The sequence below is a fragment of the Lontra canadensis genome, unplaced genomic scaffold, assembly GCF_010015895.1.
Source record: "Lontra canadensis isolate GAN:19392208 unplaced genomic scaffold, GSC_riverotter_1.0 scaffold79, whole genome shotgun sequence".
In the NCBI taxonomy this organism is placed as follows: Eukaryota; Metazoa; Chordata; class Mammalia; order Carnivora; family Mustelidae; genus Lontra; species Lontra canadensis.
The window spans coordinates 5,087,160-5,106,494 of NW_022631073.1; the positions used below are offsets into that span (position 1 = coordinate 5,087,160).

A 19,335-nucleotide genomic window follows, 5' to 3' on the forward strand; every position below is an offset into this window, starting at 1 on the left:
GGCTCTCCTCTGTTCCCGCGAAATTGTGCACAGGAACAGCCAAGGAGCCAGATCTGGGCCACAGGCAGAGTGTGCTGACTTGTGCCACATGGTCTTGTGAATGGGACCACATTTGCTCAACCGAAACCCAGGTCAGAGGATGGGTGCGGGACCATCCTGGGTGCGTGGCCGCCAGACAGACGGACCACTCATGTGCCTGTTCAGAAGGCCTCTAACAAGAGTCTCCTGTGTGTTGAGCCCTGTGCCAGGCAAGGAGGGGCTACAAGCCACAGGAGCTCAGGTCCCCCTCTGAAGCGTCCCCAGGTCACTGATGATCAGTTTTCTCAAGCCTCCGCCTGACTGTTCATCCTCAGCCCATACAAATTTTGGCCTTCTGCCTGTAAACTCCACGTGTGTTATCCACAGCTATGTAATTTGTACATATAATACGTATGTGACAGCGACAGCATGTCTTGAAAACATGAGAAAGGTCTCACTTTCCCACCAGCACAAAGAAGAGGCCGTCACAGCACAGAATTGTGTGCCATGACTTGCTCTCACCCAGATACTGATGCCCCACGGACAGAAATGATACCCGTGCTTCATCTTCTATGGCCCTGTATTGACAGATGGCTCGGAATCGGACACCATTCAGAAGGACCCGTCAGGGAAGGAGAAATCTCTCCGAGGTTTCCTTCGTCACCTATGCCCTCACTGCATAAATACTGCAACACAATTACAGAGGAAGCGTAAGGGGACAGTTGAAGTCCCAGAGCAGAAAGACCCCCACGGAAATCCATGCCCTGCTGTGTCGGCAGCCAGGCCACAAACACGGGAATCACCAAGGTCTCCGTGTGAGCTTCTGATGGAATTTCCCAGAGCCCCCCTGCTAGAGCCGAGGGAAAAGCTGGGCACAGTAAGGCAGGCCCGTCTCAGTGTGACAGAGCATGCTCTGGAGGGATGCTGGGCTTGTTCTGGATAGAACCCACCCACTGACCGAGATGGAAGTTTTCCACCTGCTTAGCTGGCTCGGCCCCATTTTAGAGAGGGGAGGTGGGTTGCATTAGCGGTTCTGCACACAGCGCTTGTGGGTATCCTCTGGGATGAAGGCCGTATGTTGACTTCCCAGGTGTCTGGCACGATGCAGCAGAGAAATGCAGGGCACTGTGAGCAGCAAAGGGAAAGCAGCACCCAGCACGGAGGTCAGGAGCGAAAAGGTCCTCGTTCCCTGCCAAGGCACTCCCGGACCTCTCTGCGCTCCCTATCTGAACAGGATGAAAATGTCAGCACTTCATTTCCTAATCTTCTTGATAAATCAGTTTCGGTGTCTCTGCACATTTGTCGTCACCCAAACATTCCAGACAGCCGGCCGAGGTCTGCCTCCTGCTCACTTCGTTGTGCCATTTTCCGGGAGTGAGATCCAGGAGCGCAGCCGAGTGGAGCGACCGGGGCTCCGCAGTCAGCCAGTCCTGAGCTGGCAACTTTGCTCGGCCCCTCTCTCCCCTAGCTGCGCTTAGGCAAGGTGATTAACCTCTCTGAACTTCAGCTTCTGACTCTGTAAGAGAGCACGGAGCATACCAGCCTCATGGGTTTCTCAAATAGGGAGGACAAGACTCTCAGCCGAGGGCTGTGTTTGGTCTCAGCAACCCTCCTTCCAGGTTACTTTGGCTGAGAAGGAGCCTTCCAGGTTCTCAGTGTGGGGAGGTTAAGCAAGGGGCAGGCCTAAACCTTTCAAATGAGATTTTCCTGCTTTCTGATAAAGGCCAGTTTCGCTCCGAAGACTACAAGGCAGGGGGATTACCAAGGGAGACATTAGCTCCATGTTCGTATTCAGAGACGCGCACAGGCCAAGCAGATCTGGCATCGTGGGCGAGGCGGGCTGCGGAGTCAGGACACACGTTCCCCAGCTCCTCCTGGCCGGGCCTCTCCCAGCTACCTGTTCTCCTAAGAAAAGAGGACAGTCCAGAGGAGACAGGGGACCTCGCAGTTCCCTTCTGCTCTCAGAACAATTCCTCCAGAGAGGCCTCACAACATGATGACTTCAGCCACTGCTATATAAAAGTTGACAGAGAGAGAGAGACAGAATAAAGCAGCAGAGCCCTGTCTGCGGGCGGCCTTCAGTAAATGCGTCCAGGGATCCCGCCGCCGTATTTTCTTGTCTACTGACTCTTTACTTCTTATCCCTTCACCTGCAACACAGGCTTGAACTGGCTTCTGTCCTTTTCGGCTGCCATCCTTTGAACAGATTTCAGAAACACCTTTCCGTTTTCTTTTTCTGTTGCAACCAATGGCTTTTATATACTTGGGATCAAATATTCAAGTTTAAACCCTCAAGTGTAAGTTTTGTTTTGTGATTCTGCAATGGAAGCACAGATCACGTACCATCCATCATTCTCTTCACTTAATGCACAGGACCACAGTGAGTCTTTTGTACAGCTTATAGATTTACAGAACTTTATAAACACTTTTTTTTTAAGTTCTTCAAAAATAATCTTTTCCACGCTTAATGTGAAAAATGAAGCAAATACATTTGTAAGAATATAAAACACATTCCAAATTCTTGCTTTGGGCTTCATGGGGGTATCACACATACTTGAAAATGTAATTTAAATAATCTTCCTGTGCAGAATGACAAAACAGATTTCAAATACCTCCCTGGCCTTTTAAGTTGGTAGGTGAATGAATGCCTCACCACAGACTTCCTAGGCAATCCAGACACCGCATTTGCAGATAAAATGAGCAGTTCAAGGCATGACATGAACATTTATGGATTTGTATCCCAGAATTCAAGGTTTTTTTTTTAAGAGATGAAATATAAGTTCTCGTTTTCAAATATTTTTAAAAATCCAATACAAATTCTCCTAGGCTCTGCAAAAACGGCTTGAGCTCTGTTGGCCACTGGATCTGTGGAAGAGTTCACGGAAGTGGGCACAACACCCACAATGTCCATCTATTTTGAGCACCTCCAATAGGCAAACATTCTGCACGGTTTCACAGAATGCTCAAAATAACACTGAAGGTAGGAATTCTCTGCACCAGAAAAGTAAAGCCTGGCTCTGCGTGGTGACATCCCCAAGGTCAGAAGGCTCTGAGAAATGGCAAAGGCAGACTTCCCAGCTAGATCTCTATTGGGCCCGAGTGCCCACCATCTCACCCTAGAAGAACGGCAAACCTGCTGTGTCCACACAGAATTAAAAAGCAGGCATGTTCATTGCTACTGCGCATCTGGATTTTTCCTCTAACTTGAAGGGACTAAGGGGTTCTTGTGTTCAGAGCTGGTAAGATCTTTGCAAACTTATTTTCTGGAGAAAGCAGAAAGCACCTTTTAAAGGGATCCCAGTACTAAGGCATGTTTTTAAGGATTCATAATCAGTAAGAGGAATGTCCTCTGTAAGGTAATTTAGAAAAAAAAAAAAAAATCAGAACCATTGATCTTGAAGTTCAGGGACCTGAGTGCCAAGCACAAAATCTATCCATAGGCAACATCCCTGGAGAGAACTCTTCAAGTCCTTGAGGTGCCATCTGTCACATCAGTGGCTCAATGAGTGACTGCCAGGTGCCGGGTGCCCCGCTGGCTCTGCTTTCCTCAAATGCATGGCTAAATTCATGTGAACCACAAGTTGGAGGAAAGTTTTCAATGCAACAAAAACAAGCATGCATGTATTCTAAGGGTCACATCTGAAAGGACATTTATGAGAGTCGAGGTCCTGGGCACCAAAAATGGAGTCAGTTTTTTCTCTCGATATCTCATTGGTTATGGCACTAGGCTATCTGCCCAGATCAAAGTCTCATAATTGGACCTCAAGAATTTTATAAATGATGACACCAAAAGTTAAGGATTTTATCTTCAACTGCAAGAGCTCTGAAGCGATTGTTTAAAAAACAAAGCAGCACAAGGTCAGACTTTCAAAACAATGCAGACGCTTCACAAACAGTAAGTTCTGATTCAAAATTAACTGTTCTAAAAAAAAAACAAACAGATCAAAAGAAACCGTACATCAAACATGAAGGGCTCCGTGGATATTTATGATCAGAAGTACCAGCAAATGCACACAAATGCTTTCAGATTAAAACCTCTAGAAGTCAGACTCTGTGGAAGAGAACTAGCATGGCAGAAGCACGGCAAGCCAGAAGGAGTCCTGCTTTAGGACAACGTACCCAGTTCCCTATTCTCATTCTAGCTCAGTAGCCACTGCCATCATAATTCATTTTCATCAATATTCAATGAATTATCGCCTAAGCTTTATCTTTATCTGTCTTCCAGGAAAACAAGTTAATCAACTCAGCCTCAGTTCAGCCCTAAAAAGTTGTTTTCCTTATTAAAAACTACTACTGGTCCCCTTTGGGGCGAGGGACTTGTTTGTCATCATTGTTACCGTTTTGCAACTTAGGAATATAAGAAGGCTTTGCCCTGTCTGTAACATAACCAGGCAGTCCACGCACAAAATAGTAATTACTATCTTCCCCAGTTTCTACCTATGATGATTTTATATCATGGAAATACGAAATCTCTCTAAAGAGAGAAGGCCTGCCCTAATAATAGTGTTTATCTCTGTGTCTGTCTCTGTCCAAGTCTGCGTGTATTTCTGACAGTAATAGTAATGAATATGCAATAATAATAATAGTAATAATAATAATATATTCCTAGTTCTTTGTCATGCATGGCTCCATGTAAAGGGAAGTGAGCAGGGAGATGAAGCAGAGCCTTAGGGAGAGGACGGAGGCATTACAGGAGGTGCGGCAGAGCGCCAAGGGAAGAGCAAGGGACACCAGCTGGCCCCCAGGGTCTCCTGCGTGCTTAAAGCGTGATGCCGGCTGCCATGAGCCTCCACTGGCCACCATTCTGTTTCGCTTTAGAAGGAGAAAAAGCGTTGCAAGCTTCCCTAAAAGCCACAGCCTCCTGAGAATTACAGGGTCACCACACTGGGGAAGCTGCTTGGCCAGTAAACTTTAATTTGTCAACACCATGTAAAGAAAGCACCCGCATTCATTATTAATCAGGTGTTTGTTTCTCACTGAAATTCAGTCACTAGGACTGCTTCCAAGATAAAGAAAAGACATTTCCCGGGGATGAGGAGGGGGCTCGCTGAGCAGTGGGCTGAGCCATTTATTTTAATATCTGGGTGGGAAGCAGATGACTGACCTTTTCCACTTGTTGGGGAAATTTAAGATGGGATAATGTTAATACTTTTGAGATAGATATTCTCACCTGATCCAGCTGGAAACATCACAAAGCTGACCGTCCTATTTTCATTTTGGAAGCACAGGGTATGAGGTCAGTTAACCCAGCAGGAACTAATCCAGATTCTTCATTCATTCATTCCCTTATTCCTTCATTTTCTCATTCATTATCCAACGTGAGCCCTGAACGTTCATCAGGGACAGACAGACAAAAATCTCTGCCCCCATGGTACTGACATTATCGGGGAGGGGGGAGGAGAAACTGAAAGCAAAATAATGACTAAAATGTATGGTACGTTCCATCTGATAAATCCTGTGGAAAGGCTGAAAGCAGAGAAGAGAGGCACGGTACTCACTTTCTAAGGGTCACTCAAGAAACAGGTTATTTACGATGGACACCTCAAGCCCTCTGCTCCACGGAAAGTGCTTGTGAACTCAGAGCCAGGACTGGGCAGATAAATCTGGGGCCACCAAGATACTCTCAGTCACGTAGGACAGAAACACCTCATCACATCATCAACATCCACCAAAAAACGGCTGCAAGAGAGCCACCAGCACGGTGCTGGGAACCTGCCAGCAGCCTATGAGGGAACAGAGCATCTGGGCCAGAACAAGGACGTGTGTTTGAATGAGTGCAGAAACTGTCCCCAGAAATAGATCTACATCTCTCCTAGGTCAGCAAAGAAGCAGCTCCTTCCTATTGGAAACATATGTCCTCTAGATGCTCAGTGTCTTGCGGGCAGGGACTGTTTTAGTCACCCAAGCAACTTCTCCCTGGAACAGGCCCAGTGCCAGGCTGTCGCCCAGGAAGAGCTCCATGAGCTGTGACCATGCAACCAGGCTGCAGGCCGGCTCGCTGTCCGGGCACATCTGTGGCCAAACCCATTAAGGTCTCACAACCAGAAGATGAAGCAGAAATAAGCAGGATTCGGTCACTAGGATGTGTTTACTAAGATGACACGGGGCTTGCATGGGGAGCTGGTCCTTCAAGGATCAACATCTCCACTCCCAGCTCTGGGGAACAGGCTGTGAACAACGTTGAGAACTTGACCCTGTGGAATCTGAGAAACAAGGCAGAGGCTCACAGGAGAAGAAAAAAAAAAACAAAAACAAAACAAGACGAAATCGACAGGAAGACAAACCACAGGAGACTCTTAACCATAGGAAACAAACTGGGGGCTGCGCGAGGGGCAGGGGTAGGAGATGGGGTAATGGGCATTAAGGAGGGCACATGATGGAATGAGCACTGGGTGTGATATATGAAACTCATGAATCACTGACCTCTACCTCTGAAACGAATAATACATTATATGTCAATTGAATTTGAAAAAATAAAGAGATCGACTTATACATATTTATTAACTTAAAAGTGTTTATACTTACTGTAATTTTGATTAAGGGAGAAAACATTTCATCAGTTGAAAGTACAGAAAGGCAATATTTGTATTAAATAAATACCCCTATTTAAAAAGTAAAAGATATTTCAAAGCAGCAAGAAGGAAGGAAGAAAGGGAGGAAGGGAAGAAAAGAAAGACAAAGAAGGAGAGGAGAGGAAAGGAGAAGAAAGGAGGGAAGGAAGGAAGGGGGGAGGAAGAAAGAAATTAAGGTTGAGACAAATGGGAAGAAAGAATTACCCCAACCTATGTGCTGTGCTATAGAAACATCATTTCTTAGTAATCTGTTTGACCACAACACTTTCCAACAAGCCAAAATGGTGTTGGGGTTCCCAGGCTCCAGGGATTTTTTAGCTATACTGCCACTCAACTAGAGAGGGCTACATAATCTAACCATCAGCTTAATAATAGAATATCGCTTCTCCATTCTAACGTGGAACTCCAAAAATAGACCTCCCTCAGGGGAGTCAGCCGGGACAACTCTATTTTTTACACAAGGGACGCTTGGAACATACACATTCGTATTCTGGAGGATCACATGAGTGTGTGTGGAAAAGAGTTTGATGTAATTCAATGTCAACAAGACCTCTTTTCTCCAAAAAGAAGCCCTAGACGAAGAGAGGAAACCATCAGTATAATGGGATTGGCCTTATTGCCTGAACTAGTATCTACAAGCAAAAGAGCAGAAGAAGAGAGAAACCAGGATAATATAATAACTAAAATTCTCAAAATACAAATAATTTGGTGATTATGCCATATTCAAGATACTGAACAGAAAGCACGAATATGAGTCTTCCTGAGTTTTATTTAAACCAGGTTAAGAGCCACTAAATTTCACCAGATCTGAGATCAATCCAACCCTCATAGATCTGCTGAATCCAAGTTACCTTCCCAATTAATTTTGTTACTTGTCTTCCATTCATCATGGCATGTAGCCACAGCTTTTATGGCCACCCCACCTGTGACCGGCATGAAGGTCGTTGGCTGGGGAAACAGAGGAAACTATGATGTGTACCAAGACAATACCGAATGGCAGACATTGTGGCACTTGGAGCTGCCCGAAGGCATCTGGGGCACAGTTGACCGTGCCACTCCTATGAAACCCAGGAAGGCTTCCAAGCAGTCAGCCCTCTCAGACACCCGGAAGGCAAGGGAAAACGGGTTCCACAAAGACCTGGGGCAATTGATTTTGCATTCTTTAAAACACCACTCACTTTCTAAAAGACACAAAATGCTTAGCTGGTGGGGCGTCCCAGGCCACTGATGAGCAGAGGACTGCTCAGCCTAACGCAGCAAGCCGGCTACTGGCTAACAGACGGCTCCTCTCAGCTTCTGGGGAAGAGGGAACAGGTCATACCATTGCTCGTTGAAGCCAGCGCTGCCTTTTTGTCATCAACGGACGACCTTGGGAGTTGGGTTTGAAAAATCAACTTCAAGTTCTTTTAACACTAAATTAAATTGGATGTTCCCCCAAATTCTGGCATTTAGTAGCTTAGATGCAAAACAGAGATAACAGTTCACTTTACATGGATATACAGGGACAGTCTAAATTCACTTTCACTGTGGAACAGCTAATATACAAAGTAACTGCACTTCCAGGGTATAAACTGGCAAATTCCTAGTGAGAACTCAGCCTTAGGAATAAGCCAAAACCACTGCTAGGGGTGGTCTTAAAACAGAGTAGGGGGTCACTGAAAACAGCTGCCTTTGACTACTTTCTGAAGTTTCGTTTCTCCCAAAAATAGGTGTGGTATCACTTTATGCCTCTGATTAAAGTCACTTTGAGACTATTAAATGAAAAAGCCCTTTAAATGCTGACATAAGTGATGGCTCAGTTATCATGAAGGGGACAGCTGGAGCACAAACCTGGGCTAAAATGTGGTAGAAAAAACACTTCTTGGCACCCAGTGAGAAAGCCAAAAGAACAAGGAGGATAAAAACAAGAATAAATTAAACAAGTGCATAAAATCATCACTGAGGGTAGAGAGCATGCCATTTTCTTTTCTACAGCAAACACCATCTCTAGCTAAGGCCCTAATACATACCTTGGAGTTAACTCCACGTGACCAATCCAATACTCTAGGTGATGCGCGTGTCTTGAAGACCGCAATTAAAGGACCATGCCCTGGGCTTAGCATCACCTAAGACACCATCTGTTTGCACGACAGAAATTCTGAACTTGCTGAAAATCACCTGCCATTGAAAAGACCAGCAGTGCAGCACGAGGGTCTCATGCACGGTGTGCCAATGCAGGACTCCAGGGGACAGGCCCATAGCACGCTGCATGCCAATGCACTTGTAACGTTAGTTGAGAGAATGCTTTTCTGAAGTCAAAAACCATCTGTAGTCACCCAGGAATGAAAGAAGGGAATTTTCAACTGGGAAATTAAGATCTTACGGAGAAAATTGGGTTGTGGGATATGGCAGGAGGAACGGCATGGAGAGAGTCAATCCAAAATCCGGTGCTGTAGTTATGGCTAAATACCATAGGATTCATTTCTACTTGCCAACCATTCTTCTCCGAGATGCTTAGGACTTTGTTGGACTTTGCTTCCGATAACAGGCACAGTGAGAGGTTTTGTTTTGTTTTGTTTTCCTGACCTTTTAACCACACAATTAATTTGGGGGGCAGGGGGCATTGGGAGGGGGTCGGAGTTGTTTGTCCTGCCTCTCGGGCCTCATCTTCAAGGTCTCAGAGACACTGAGCAGCTTGGGTATGTGGCCAGGAAGAAAGCTTTCAGTGACCTTTCTGTGACCTTTCTCAGCACCTTTTCCTACCACCTGGGCCTTGCTGTCAGATCTCCCTGTGATGCAATCTCAAGAAAGCAGATGCTGTCTGGTAGCAACACCCCTGCTCTTCAGCCACTGCCCCCCAGGGCAGAGCTCAGGCTGACACCAGCAGCCATCCTTCCTTCCGCATCCCCGCATCTTTGTTATGAAAGCTCTGCCATGTGCCTTAACTTCTTTGTTGCCGTTGTTGTTAATTCTACTTTCCATCACCTCTTGTTGTTGCTCTGCAACAGGAATGACCAAAGACTTGCAAACCCCAGATTCATCACCATTCTTCTCCTTTTTATAGAAGCGAACGAAAGTATACATTTGAAAAGGATAACTAAAAACGGGAGCAGATTACTGCAGAAGCCTGGGGTAGTAGAGAAACTGGTGAACTGCACCCAGAGTTAACCTTGAGAATTCTAGGCCACTCCAGAAAGGAGGCCGCAGTGTTGTGTTTGGATGGGGGTGCCCAACTAGAGTTCCACACTGTCTTCTATAAAGGACGCTCATCTTGCTTTCTGTAGAGTAGAGCAAGGTCTTATAAAGAAATCCACAAAACAGAGGTGGAGATGGCTCCACACCTGGACTCTACCAGAACCACGTAAAATTCACTTGTCCACATCCCTCTGCCTGGACAAATCCAGAGCAACACTTGCCTCCTCCATTGTTTTCACAACGTCCATGCTCTTTACACATCCCTATTCATCTCGTAACTCATGTCTAGTCTCCTTTAGCTTTCAGCGAAGCCCTCCATGATCATAAATGTCAAAAAGGGCATCAAGCAAGGGGAGGATGCAGATTCTGGAGTCTGTTCCTCAGTTAGGACTGTGCTCTGGAGCAATGGGAGCAAGAGAATCAAGGGAACAGAAGAGAAAAAGGTCTGAAGAGAACACAATAGGTTGGTGCTGTTCTTGGTGCTGAATATTATGTTCTTTCCAAGTCTCAGACATTGCTAAGACCAGAGAATACTGGCCAAGGGCAACTAACTGCAGTGGACAATAGTGCGTGCTACAAAGATCAGTGTATTTAAAAAGAAAATTAAAAAAAAAAGCCATAGTTACAACAAGCATGCCTATTATAGGGTACAAAGGGGCTCCTACTGGGAAAGAAAGTGGGACCAGAGCTTTTCAAAATGTATACTTCTCACTTGCTTTTTGTACTTGGTTGGAATTTTTTCATCAGATTTGTCTATTACTGAACTTCAATATGAGAACCCAAAGAGTGGACTGTATTAGCTGGTCACATTACTGTTAACCAAATACTCCGTGTACTGGGCACTCTGACAGGCAGAGAATTATAAACCCATATAAGGTATAACTCCTCAAAACAAAAAGAAAGAGAGCTTTACAAAGATAGCAAGTAACTTGCAAGACGGAAAACTTAAAATTTTTGATCAAGACATTCTTCCTCTGCAGCTTTTACATCAATAATCTTAGATCTCTCTTCTCCAAACGTAGAGTCACCGAAGATCTCTAGCCCTGCTGTCACTGGAGAAGCATCTGGTCCAGCAGTTCAAAGAGTTTGGACTGCTCCTCTCCATGGCAGTGGAAATCCAGAAAGATAATCATTCCAAGTATTGGTTTTATGACTTGCTTCCAAGTGAGAAGGAAAAATTAGGGAAATTTCATAACAGCACTTTGTGTTCCCTGTCCTATAGAAAGAATTTATCGGTTTCATCTATATTTAGAGAACACATTCATTCAGATGCTGTAACACAATTATTAATGTGACCATAAAATTATCAGTGAGGCCAAACCCTACAGCTTGAAAGCTCCAAGGACAATTAGATGGATTATCAAAGCAGTGAGCACAATGGATTACACAGCTTAAGCCCTCTACTGAAAACACCCTCATGCTTAATAAAATTTTTGCAAGCATACCTTGATTGACATTAGCTGCTGGAGGCAGCCCATGACTTAACCACATGATACAAGGGCAACACTTTCAATTTTATCCACAAATGAATTTGTCATTGACCTCTACTTCTATAAACTGCCTTTATGGACTCCAAACACTTGAATTCTTTAAACAAAAGAAAGGTCCTTTAAAAAAATCTCAGGAACATAAGGGGTTTTTTCTAAGAAAAGTTCATGGCAATGAGATCCTGAAAATACCTCACAGACACGGTGGAAATAGGACTGACTGCCTGTTTCTCTTTTAAATTAGCTAACAACCAGTGAGCATAAATATGTCTCCATACAAAGCAGGCGTGATGACTCATTTGCTTCTTATCAATAGACATCAGCCAAACCATCCTACATCTCAGGACTGAGTAAATTGGGTTGTATTGTAAATAAAAAGCAAGAGAAAGGAAATTGGATGAAAGTGATGTTGGAGGCATGGGTCAGAGAAAGTCAAAAAGTGTTTTCCACGTCCCTGTTTCATCTAAGTCTAAGAAAAAGTCTAGAGTGGCTTTCCCATTAAATTTAAAATAATGTCCAAAGTGTTTCCCATTTTACATGATCTAATCTCATCTCCTCCCCAGCTCCTATATGCAACATCTATTCTAGCCACACTGGCCTTTTTTTCTGTCCTGCAAATGTATCAATATCATTCACGGTGACGGTCCCCTCGCTTGCACCACTCAACCCCGGGTCTTCGCATGACTCCTTCTTTATTATCATCGAGGTCCCACTTCAGAATCCATGTCCGCAGTGTGCCAGCGAGCTAAAGCCACCTCTTCACAGCCATTAATACATGTTATCAAAACTCATGCATCCATACATCCATCCATGTGCTCACCTACTGCCTGCCTGCCTCGGCCACTCTACTGCAAGCTTTGTGAGGACAAGGACTTTGTCTTTTTCAAAAATGTCTCCTTGGTAGCACACTAATCTAACACCTAATAAGCACTTAATAACTATTTGCTTACCGACTCTAACAGTGTTTTTAAAAAATGTGTGTGCTTTTAAGAAGGGGATAAGAGTAGAGTCTTTTCAGAAAATGCTTTAAGAAAGCTATTTCTAACCGAAAAATGCCAAGGTCCTGGAAGAGAGTCCTCAAGTGCATTTCTGGTACCTGAAGCCCTTGTCCTGTCATTGCTGGACTCATTGACTATCCCAAGCTGCCAGTTACTCGTAGTGCAGAATACCATTCCCAAGGTAGAAGGAAGGCATCACGGAGAATCAATCAGCAGCCTGGGGTCTAAGAATAATGAGATCCTGGACGTGAAATGTTACTCTATTTTCCTTTTTAAAACAAGGATACCACAATTAATTTGAGGGCCCAAGGCTCTAATGTGAGACACTTGGGAACTGTACAATATTGGGCAATTAAGGGGTGCTGGTGTTGATGAGGCTTGATCAGAATTTTTCCTGGGGTCTAAGACAGGAAGGTTCTACAAGCTTGGAATTCATATTTTCCTCAGAACCCAGAAAGACTGCCCCTCAGATGAGGGCTAAGAAATGTCCCTGATTCTGCCTGCTTTCTTTTAAAAGCCTCACCTCTGCAATGTGTCTAGCTCCTATAAACAGCCACCCTGGCTGGCGGTTAGCACATGCTCATGCAACACAAAAGCAGAACAGTACCTCAACTGCACCCCAATCTAAGAGTGTGACAACACGTTCCACATCACCTGTGTCACTGCTAGGACATGGGCTCAAGTGTCGCACAATATTGTACGGAATGACCTCGGTGAGACAGGACCTTAGGGCAAGCTCTAGCAGAATATGGTGAATGGAGAAAGTCCCTTTATATACACATCAGGCATGGAAAAATGGAGAAGGCGGACATCATGACACAGGGGAACCCCGGACTGGGTCTGACTGATCTGGAGCCAGGTGGGAAGGTTCATGAGGAATGTACAGGTGGGCTCTGTCAAAAGGAAAAGCCTAAGTAAGAAAGTGGCCAGGTCCGGGGAGAAGGAAGGAGAGCTTGTGATGCACACAGGCTCTTGACTGCTCCTCTCTACAGACTAAGCCAAGGGGAGAGCAAAACACCAAACACACACAGCCAAGGAGCCCTACACAGAAAGTGAGGCTGGATAAAGGTCAGCACCCACGCAGCCACACCGCCATTCCAGGCCTTGCCCAAATGCAATGCGGTCACAGGCAATGGTCAGCAGCACTTTGGGGCAGAATATGGCCACTTGATTAATAAGTAAAACACACAGAATTCAACGGGCAAGTCCCCAGTTTACCAAAGCTCACTGAGACAACACGACATTGAGTGGGAAATCTTTTTGTCAAATGTTTATATAACACAAAATACAGTGAGGAAAACAAAAGTTATTTTCAATTCAAAATCCACGATGCACACAAGAGCAGTTTACATAGCAAAAGTGATAAAAATACTGACTATCGATGTTGACGGAAAACCTTCTGTGCGTACTCTTACCACGTTGAGTGATTCTATAAACGTAAATTTACCCCCTAAGTATACATAAGCCAATCTAGACGGAAGCTTTTCTTCTGTCACAAATTTAACAGGCTGTGGTTATCATGTTTGCCCCCTGGGTACCAAGGAATATTCGGAAAAACTACACCTGGCTGTTAAAAATATCAGAGAAGAAAGGTCGGCTGAAGTCATTACAAGAAATGGCAGGAAAGCACCCCTAATGCTAATTTCTTGAGGTGACCGGGCCAAGAAATAGTCAAGGCCTGGCCAAGAAAATCCTGCTTATCAACCTTTGAGTCAACCTTCCACAATAGGCTCCAAAAAATACTCTAAATTTTTTTTTTTAAAGAGGAATAGAGTTAACAATCTTGCCACACCCCTCCCCCCCAAAAAAACCCCACAAAATTGTGTGGCCTCATTGGGCAGACAGATCTCACAGATGATACAGGCAGACAAGGGCAGTGGAAGGTAAGACAGCAGAACTGGATACTCTACCACAAGACTGAGTAAACTGCTTTCTCTCTGAAGCCAGAGAATAAATATTCTGGAATCTGGAAACCAAGAAGCAGAATGGAAGACGTCACATTCTTAGGAAAAAATGTTCACAGCTTTTTTACTCTCAAAATCCTTATGGATGTCGTAATTTAAATCTCATTAATTTATACAGTTTCCAAATATTGTTATTCTTTCTTCTTTCTTTCCCAACCATTTAAAATGGAAACTCCATTCTTAGCTTGCTCGGCAAAATCAGACCGAAGACTGCAGACTTGTACTCCAGCAGGCCAAGAGGCTGTGGGGCAAAGTGAAGCCACGCAGTCCACATGTTGGGCACTGGTTTTCCCTCCATGTTTCTTCCAAATACCGTAAACATAAAGCTGCATTGAAACACCCCCAATTCTCTTTTAGCAAAATCAGATTATCTCCTTCATCCAGTAGCTTATGTTTACACTCTGGATTTATTTTAGCTATCATCTTAGCTGTAGACGTTGCAGTGGTTTTGTATGATAAATGCAGACAGGAGCCAAATGGGAAACACACAGGAATCAGTTTCCATTACCATGACAAGCAATGGCACTGGGAAGGCTCTGATGTGAGGTGTCTGCTCTGTAACAGCCAGCGACCACCAGCCACCACTTGTAATGCTCTCCTGTTCTTATCTTGTAGGCTTTCATATCGGACGGGGCAAGACACAGCTAATTGTGACACATGCAGGAACAGTGCATGTATTATCTATAGGTATGTTAACCTCCTCCTCCCACTTTTCTATTATGAGTGACAAATGGTGTTTACCCACGAATTCAAGAATCATCGGGGGCCATGCTGGGATGATTATATCAGACACAAAGTAAAGGGCCTTGCTTGACCATAATTCTCAGCTCCTTCTAAATACTCAACCCCAGGTGTACGATCCCAGGATGAGGGAGAGCTTGAACTCACTTATCCTGCAAATGCATCTTGGTGGTTTTAAAAACTGGTGTAAGTTTGATGGCTTGCTCCCTCAGAATCGCCCGCTGTGAGCACTGTACTGTGTGTTCGCACAAGACCAGAAAGTGGACCCCTGCAGATGGTATAAATCAAAGACTGCAAACCACACTGGATGTGCCAGGCATACCGTGGAAGAACCCAGGCTGCTTGCACCAATATGCAATTTATTTCCTTAGGAACTCACAAAGATCGTGGCTCTGGCATCCCTTGGGACATAATCCTTTCTAGAATCCGTACCGCTGTTCATCATGTTTTTTTAATTTAAAGTTTGTTTAGGTTATTCACAGCAACAAGAATAGAGCAGAAACTTTCAACGGGGAAAAACTATGTTGGGCTTCTCAGGGAAATTTAGAAGTTTCGGATGTTGTCACAACCTTCCGGGAGGTTATTATCTGTTTTCTTTTCGGAAATCTAATTTTTGCAAACAAGATGCGAGAATAGTAAGAGATGCTATGATTTAGTTCAGTGTTGAAACTAAAGCCTGCAGGACAATTTTAGTGGACTTACCGAATTATCCAAAACAATTCTCACTGCACAGTTATATATCTAGATATGTGTATAAGAACTCCTGTCTCCTCCTCCGCTCTGCACCCCCCCCCCAAATACACCTTCTACAAGGTTCTTCAAAATCACCATCCTGTCATCAAAAAGGTGGAGACAGGGAGATCGTGTAAATGTCTTCCATGTAGCAAAAAGCTTGAATCCACACCTTCCTGGGCCCATCACACATCTCCACAGCCAAGGAAGAACATCCTGCATGGGACTCAGACTCTTTAAAAGCAGAGTTGAGTCACATGGTAAACTTCTCTGGGGCCAGGCAGGAGAACCCAATGGCAGTCACGAGCACCGGGTGTCAGCCTAGCACATTCCTTACTCCAGACGTTCACAAAGGGCAATTTGGCCTGAAAGGGGACATCTGGCAAGGTCTGAAGGGAGACATTTTCAGCTGTCACAATGGGAGAGGTGCCCGGGCATTGAGTAGGTACAGCCCAGGGATGCCACTAACATCCTATAAAGCAGAGCAGAGCCCCGCAACAAGAATTCATTGACTTCATCGAGGTTGACAAAGCTGGCCCTGCTAGAACCATCCCCAGGTTAAGGTCTCTGAAAGCATGCTAAGCTGCCTGATTGTCCTCCCACTTTTAACAAAGAAGAGGTGGAAAGCAAGCCCCCCCTGCAAATTTTGTCAGGAACTCCCACAAATTGCAAATTACCTCCTCAGAGACCATGCCTTTGCAGGGAGGTTTGGTTAGAGGGAATATTTTCACTACATTCACATTGTGGAAGAGAATTTAGAATCAACAGTGAAGGGATGTAACTCAGCCATTTGCCCTTCGCTAATATTAGTCATTAGGAAAAGAAGCGAGGAATGTCGAGCGCCTGGCATCGACCCTCACTGTTTGGCCTTTGTTACGTTGGGAGTTGGGGCTCACCCAGTTCTCTGAATGCAACAAGAGCAGAAGTGAGCAAGATTTCCAGAGAAGGTTCAGAGTGAGCCTGATGAGCACAAACCCATTTAACATTTTGTGGGTGATTGAAAAAAGAATTTATTAGGGCACTCTCCAGTGTAACTGAAGTAATTTAAGTAAATTTAGCTCTAAATCCAGAAGTAACTTACATTAAAAGTGATATTAAAAGTGATTTAACAAGCCCGTGAAGGACAGAAATTTGTCTTTTTCAGGAATTAGCTTGGAGTGGTTGCTATTTAGAATTGGCTCAACCAGCATTCTGCACGAATCCCCATACACCAGCTACTGGCCCACTTTCTGAAAGAACCGTGAGTGTCTCAGCATCACAGGAAATTGCCAAAACTAACCAAGACTCACCAGTGAGAGGGACTGGGCAACTGGGATCACCATGGTTACCTCCTACAAAATGGGGGAAATACCCTTCCACTCACAGAGACCTTTATCATCAGGGATGTGACCCCAGGGATGGCTATGGGCTGGGGTACTTCTTCGGGGGCGCATGACAGGACCCTCCAGAGCCAGGTACACCCCCTCCCCCAGCCCTCCCTCTAAAAAGAGCCAAGCATCCCTGGAGAGGTGGTGCTAGAAAAACCGGAATGTTAGCTTGCTTTGGGGGGAAAGTATATTAAAATCTCTCCCTTTAAAGTGAGAGCAACACCAATTCCCCAGCCCCTGAACTTGTGCTGCAAACAGACATTATTCTAGGAGGTCTCAGGAGCAACAGTTCAGCTGGACCCCCACAGTGTCCGGACCACCAGCTGCTAGTAAGGAGCTCAGTGTCCCTACCTAGGTGAACACACACAGCTCACCAGGCTCCCTTCCCAATCTTCCTATCATTTTACATTAGAAATCATGACAATTTAACTGTTGCTAACCTGCACAAGGTTACAGGTCAACAAAAGAAAAATGTGACACTGTGTGCCCTGGTTACTGAGGCTGGACCAGAGTTCTCCAAGCTCCAGCTGCGTGGATGCTAAGACAAGTAAAGCTCACTGCTAGTCAGCTAACCAAAACCCAGCCAAAAGGGAACTCATGCACTTAACCTGTTAACGGAATCTGAACTGTATAAATTGAGATCTTCTGCGTGGCTGATTTAAAGGTATGCTAGGCTTTTGAGGGGGGGCAGCCCAGATACCTTCTGTGAACGTGGGCCCCATGCTCGAGCTCCTAGTGATTACCCATGAGCCACCATGTGAGGGATCTGAGTTCACAGCACTTCTAGATCCTGATCTGCCCCCACCTTTTCCACACTTGCTATCTGGTCACACCCTACTCTGTCCAAAGCAGGTAACTCATAGAAGGAATTCTCTCTTGCCCAAGTGCTATTACACTGGTTTATGCAACATTCAAATAAATCACATCATTCGGATGCGGGGTACAAATGGCATGAATAGATCGCAACACAACATCCTCTCGGTGAGCATACAGCTGCAGAGGATGGCCAGAGGGCTGTGGGTCATTCACCAGGAGCCACAGCTTGTGTGGGCATCAGTAATGTCCCGGGGGGATGCACATGGTGACTAACCCCGGACAGCCGTTAAGGGGGCTCCCATAATACTGTCTGAATACCAGAGACTAATAGAACAGGACAAAAGGTTACTGGTCTGGTTCCTGGGAGACTCGCATCTCTCTGGCTCTGCCACGATGGCTGGCCATTGTGGACAAACCTAACTTCCCCATGGTAGGATTCCCTTTCGTCAAAAGAGAAAGGATAGCAAGGGGGAATTCGGCCAGGTGACTTCTCGGTTTCGGGTCAGCCCTAGGATTAAATCCTCAAAGGCCAAATGCTTCATGAAGAATAGAGGTTTCTTTGGTGTAAAAGCACTCAGAACTCAGTCCTTTTGCAGGACAAGTCACCTGTTTCGGTGCCTGCAACAAGGCACGCGGGCAGCCCCGGCATCTCAGAAGTGAGCCAAAGAAAATATCCAGATTTCAGAGGCTTTATGACTTAGGTCCATGTCTTCTCACCAAGGAAATGTGTAAGCAAGTCCTTCAATTCCCGCATACAACTCTACAGAGGGAGGGTCCTATCACCAAGGGTGAGTTAGCTCAAGATCATGGTCCTTGCAGTTGGCTTCACACTTGGCTCTGGCACCCAAGCTCTCGGACACCACAGCCCGCATCCTGGACTTTGGGACTATCCCTAGGAGTCCCTGTACCACCATCTCAGCCACTGTTCTTGGTCTTTCCCATGGGATGCCTCAAGTACCTCGGAACTGAACAGGTTAAAGGAGTTCCAAAATAAAGAAATTTTAAATCCCAAAACACTCTGTGTATCCCAGAAACTGGGAGCACACAAGGAGGCATCAGAGCTGCCATACCAACATGCTGCAATTCGTCATACTTGTTCGCTGGCGGGCAGAGAGCCCTGGAGGTCAATGAATTTGACCTCGCCTGTCTTGCATGTATGCAGTGATTTTCACTCGAAACCCAATTACCCTCTCTGAGCAGCCTAAGAATTCACCGTGTTTCCAGTAACGCTTGGCCTAGGGAGATGTAAAGGGTGCCATGTTCAAGGCCTGGTTGCCTGTGGTTTTACCAACACAGTCCTGTAATAAATGTGTACCTTGGCCAGGGGCGGTGGTACCTATTTCTCGGTAAAAAATAAGTCTGTCGTGGAAATATACAGCACTTGGAAGAAACATTAAAAGGACAAAAGGTCTTGAAGCAATTTCAGGGAACAAGGCTGCCAGCACCAGAAGCTAGAGGTTGGCAAC

General features: G+C 45.3%; 2 protein-coding genes across 7 annotated transcripts in view; one reads left to right on the plus strand and one right to left on the minus strand.

The window, feature by feature from the left end:
* The window catches only part of DOCK1 (dedicator of cytokinesis 1), a 490,685-nt gene that overhangs the window by 261,555 nt on the left and 209,795 nt on the right, over positions 1-19,335 (minus strand). The window lies entirely within an intron of this gene.
* INSYN2A (inhibitory synaptic factor 2A) overlaps positions 1-19,335 on the plus strand; it is a 57,691-nt gene that overhangs the window by 24,949 nt on the left and 13,407 nt on the right. Inside the window, exon 3 of one of the 2 annotated variants that reach the window (XM_032882093.1) lies at positions 14,829-14,900. The exons of the other annotated variant lie outside the window; for it this stretch is intronic. Within the exon in view, the coding sequence (XP_032737984.1) occupies positions 14,829-14,900 (72 nt within the window). The remainder of the gene's footprint in view (positions 1-14,828; positions 14,901-19,335) is intronic. 2 annotated transcript variants of the gene reach the window in all.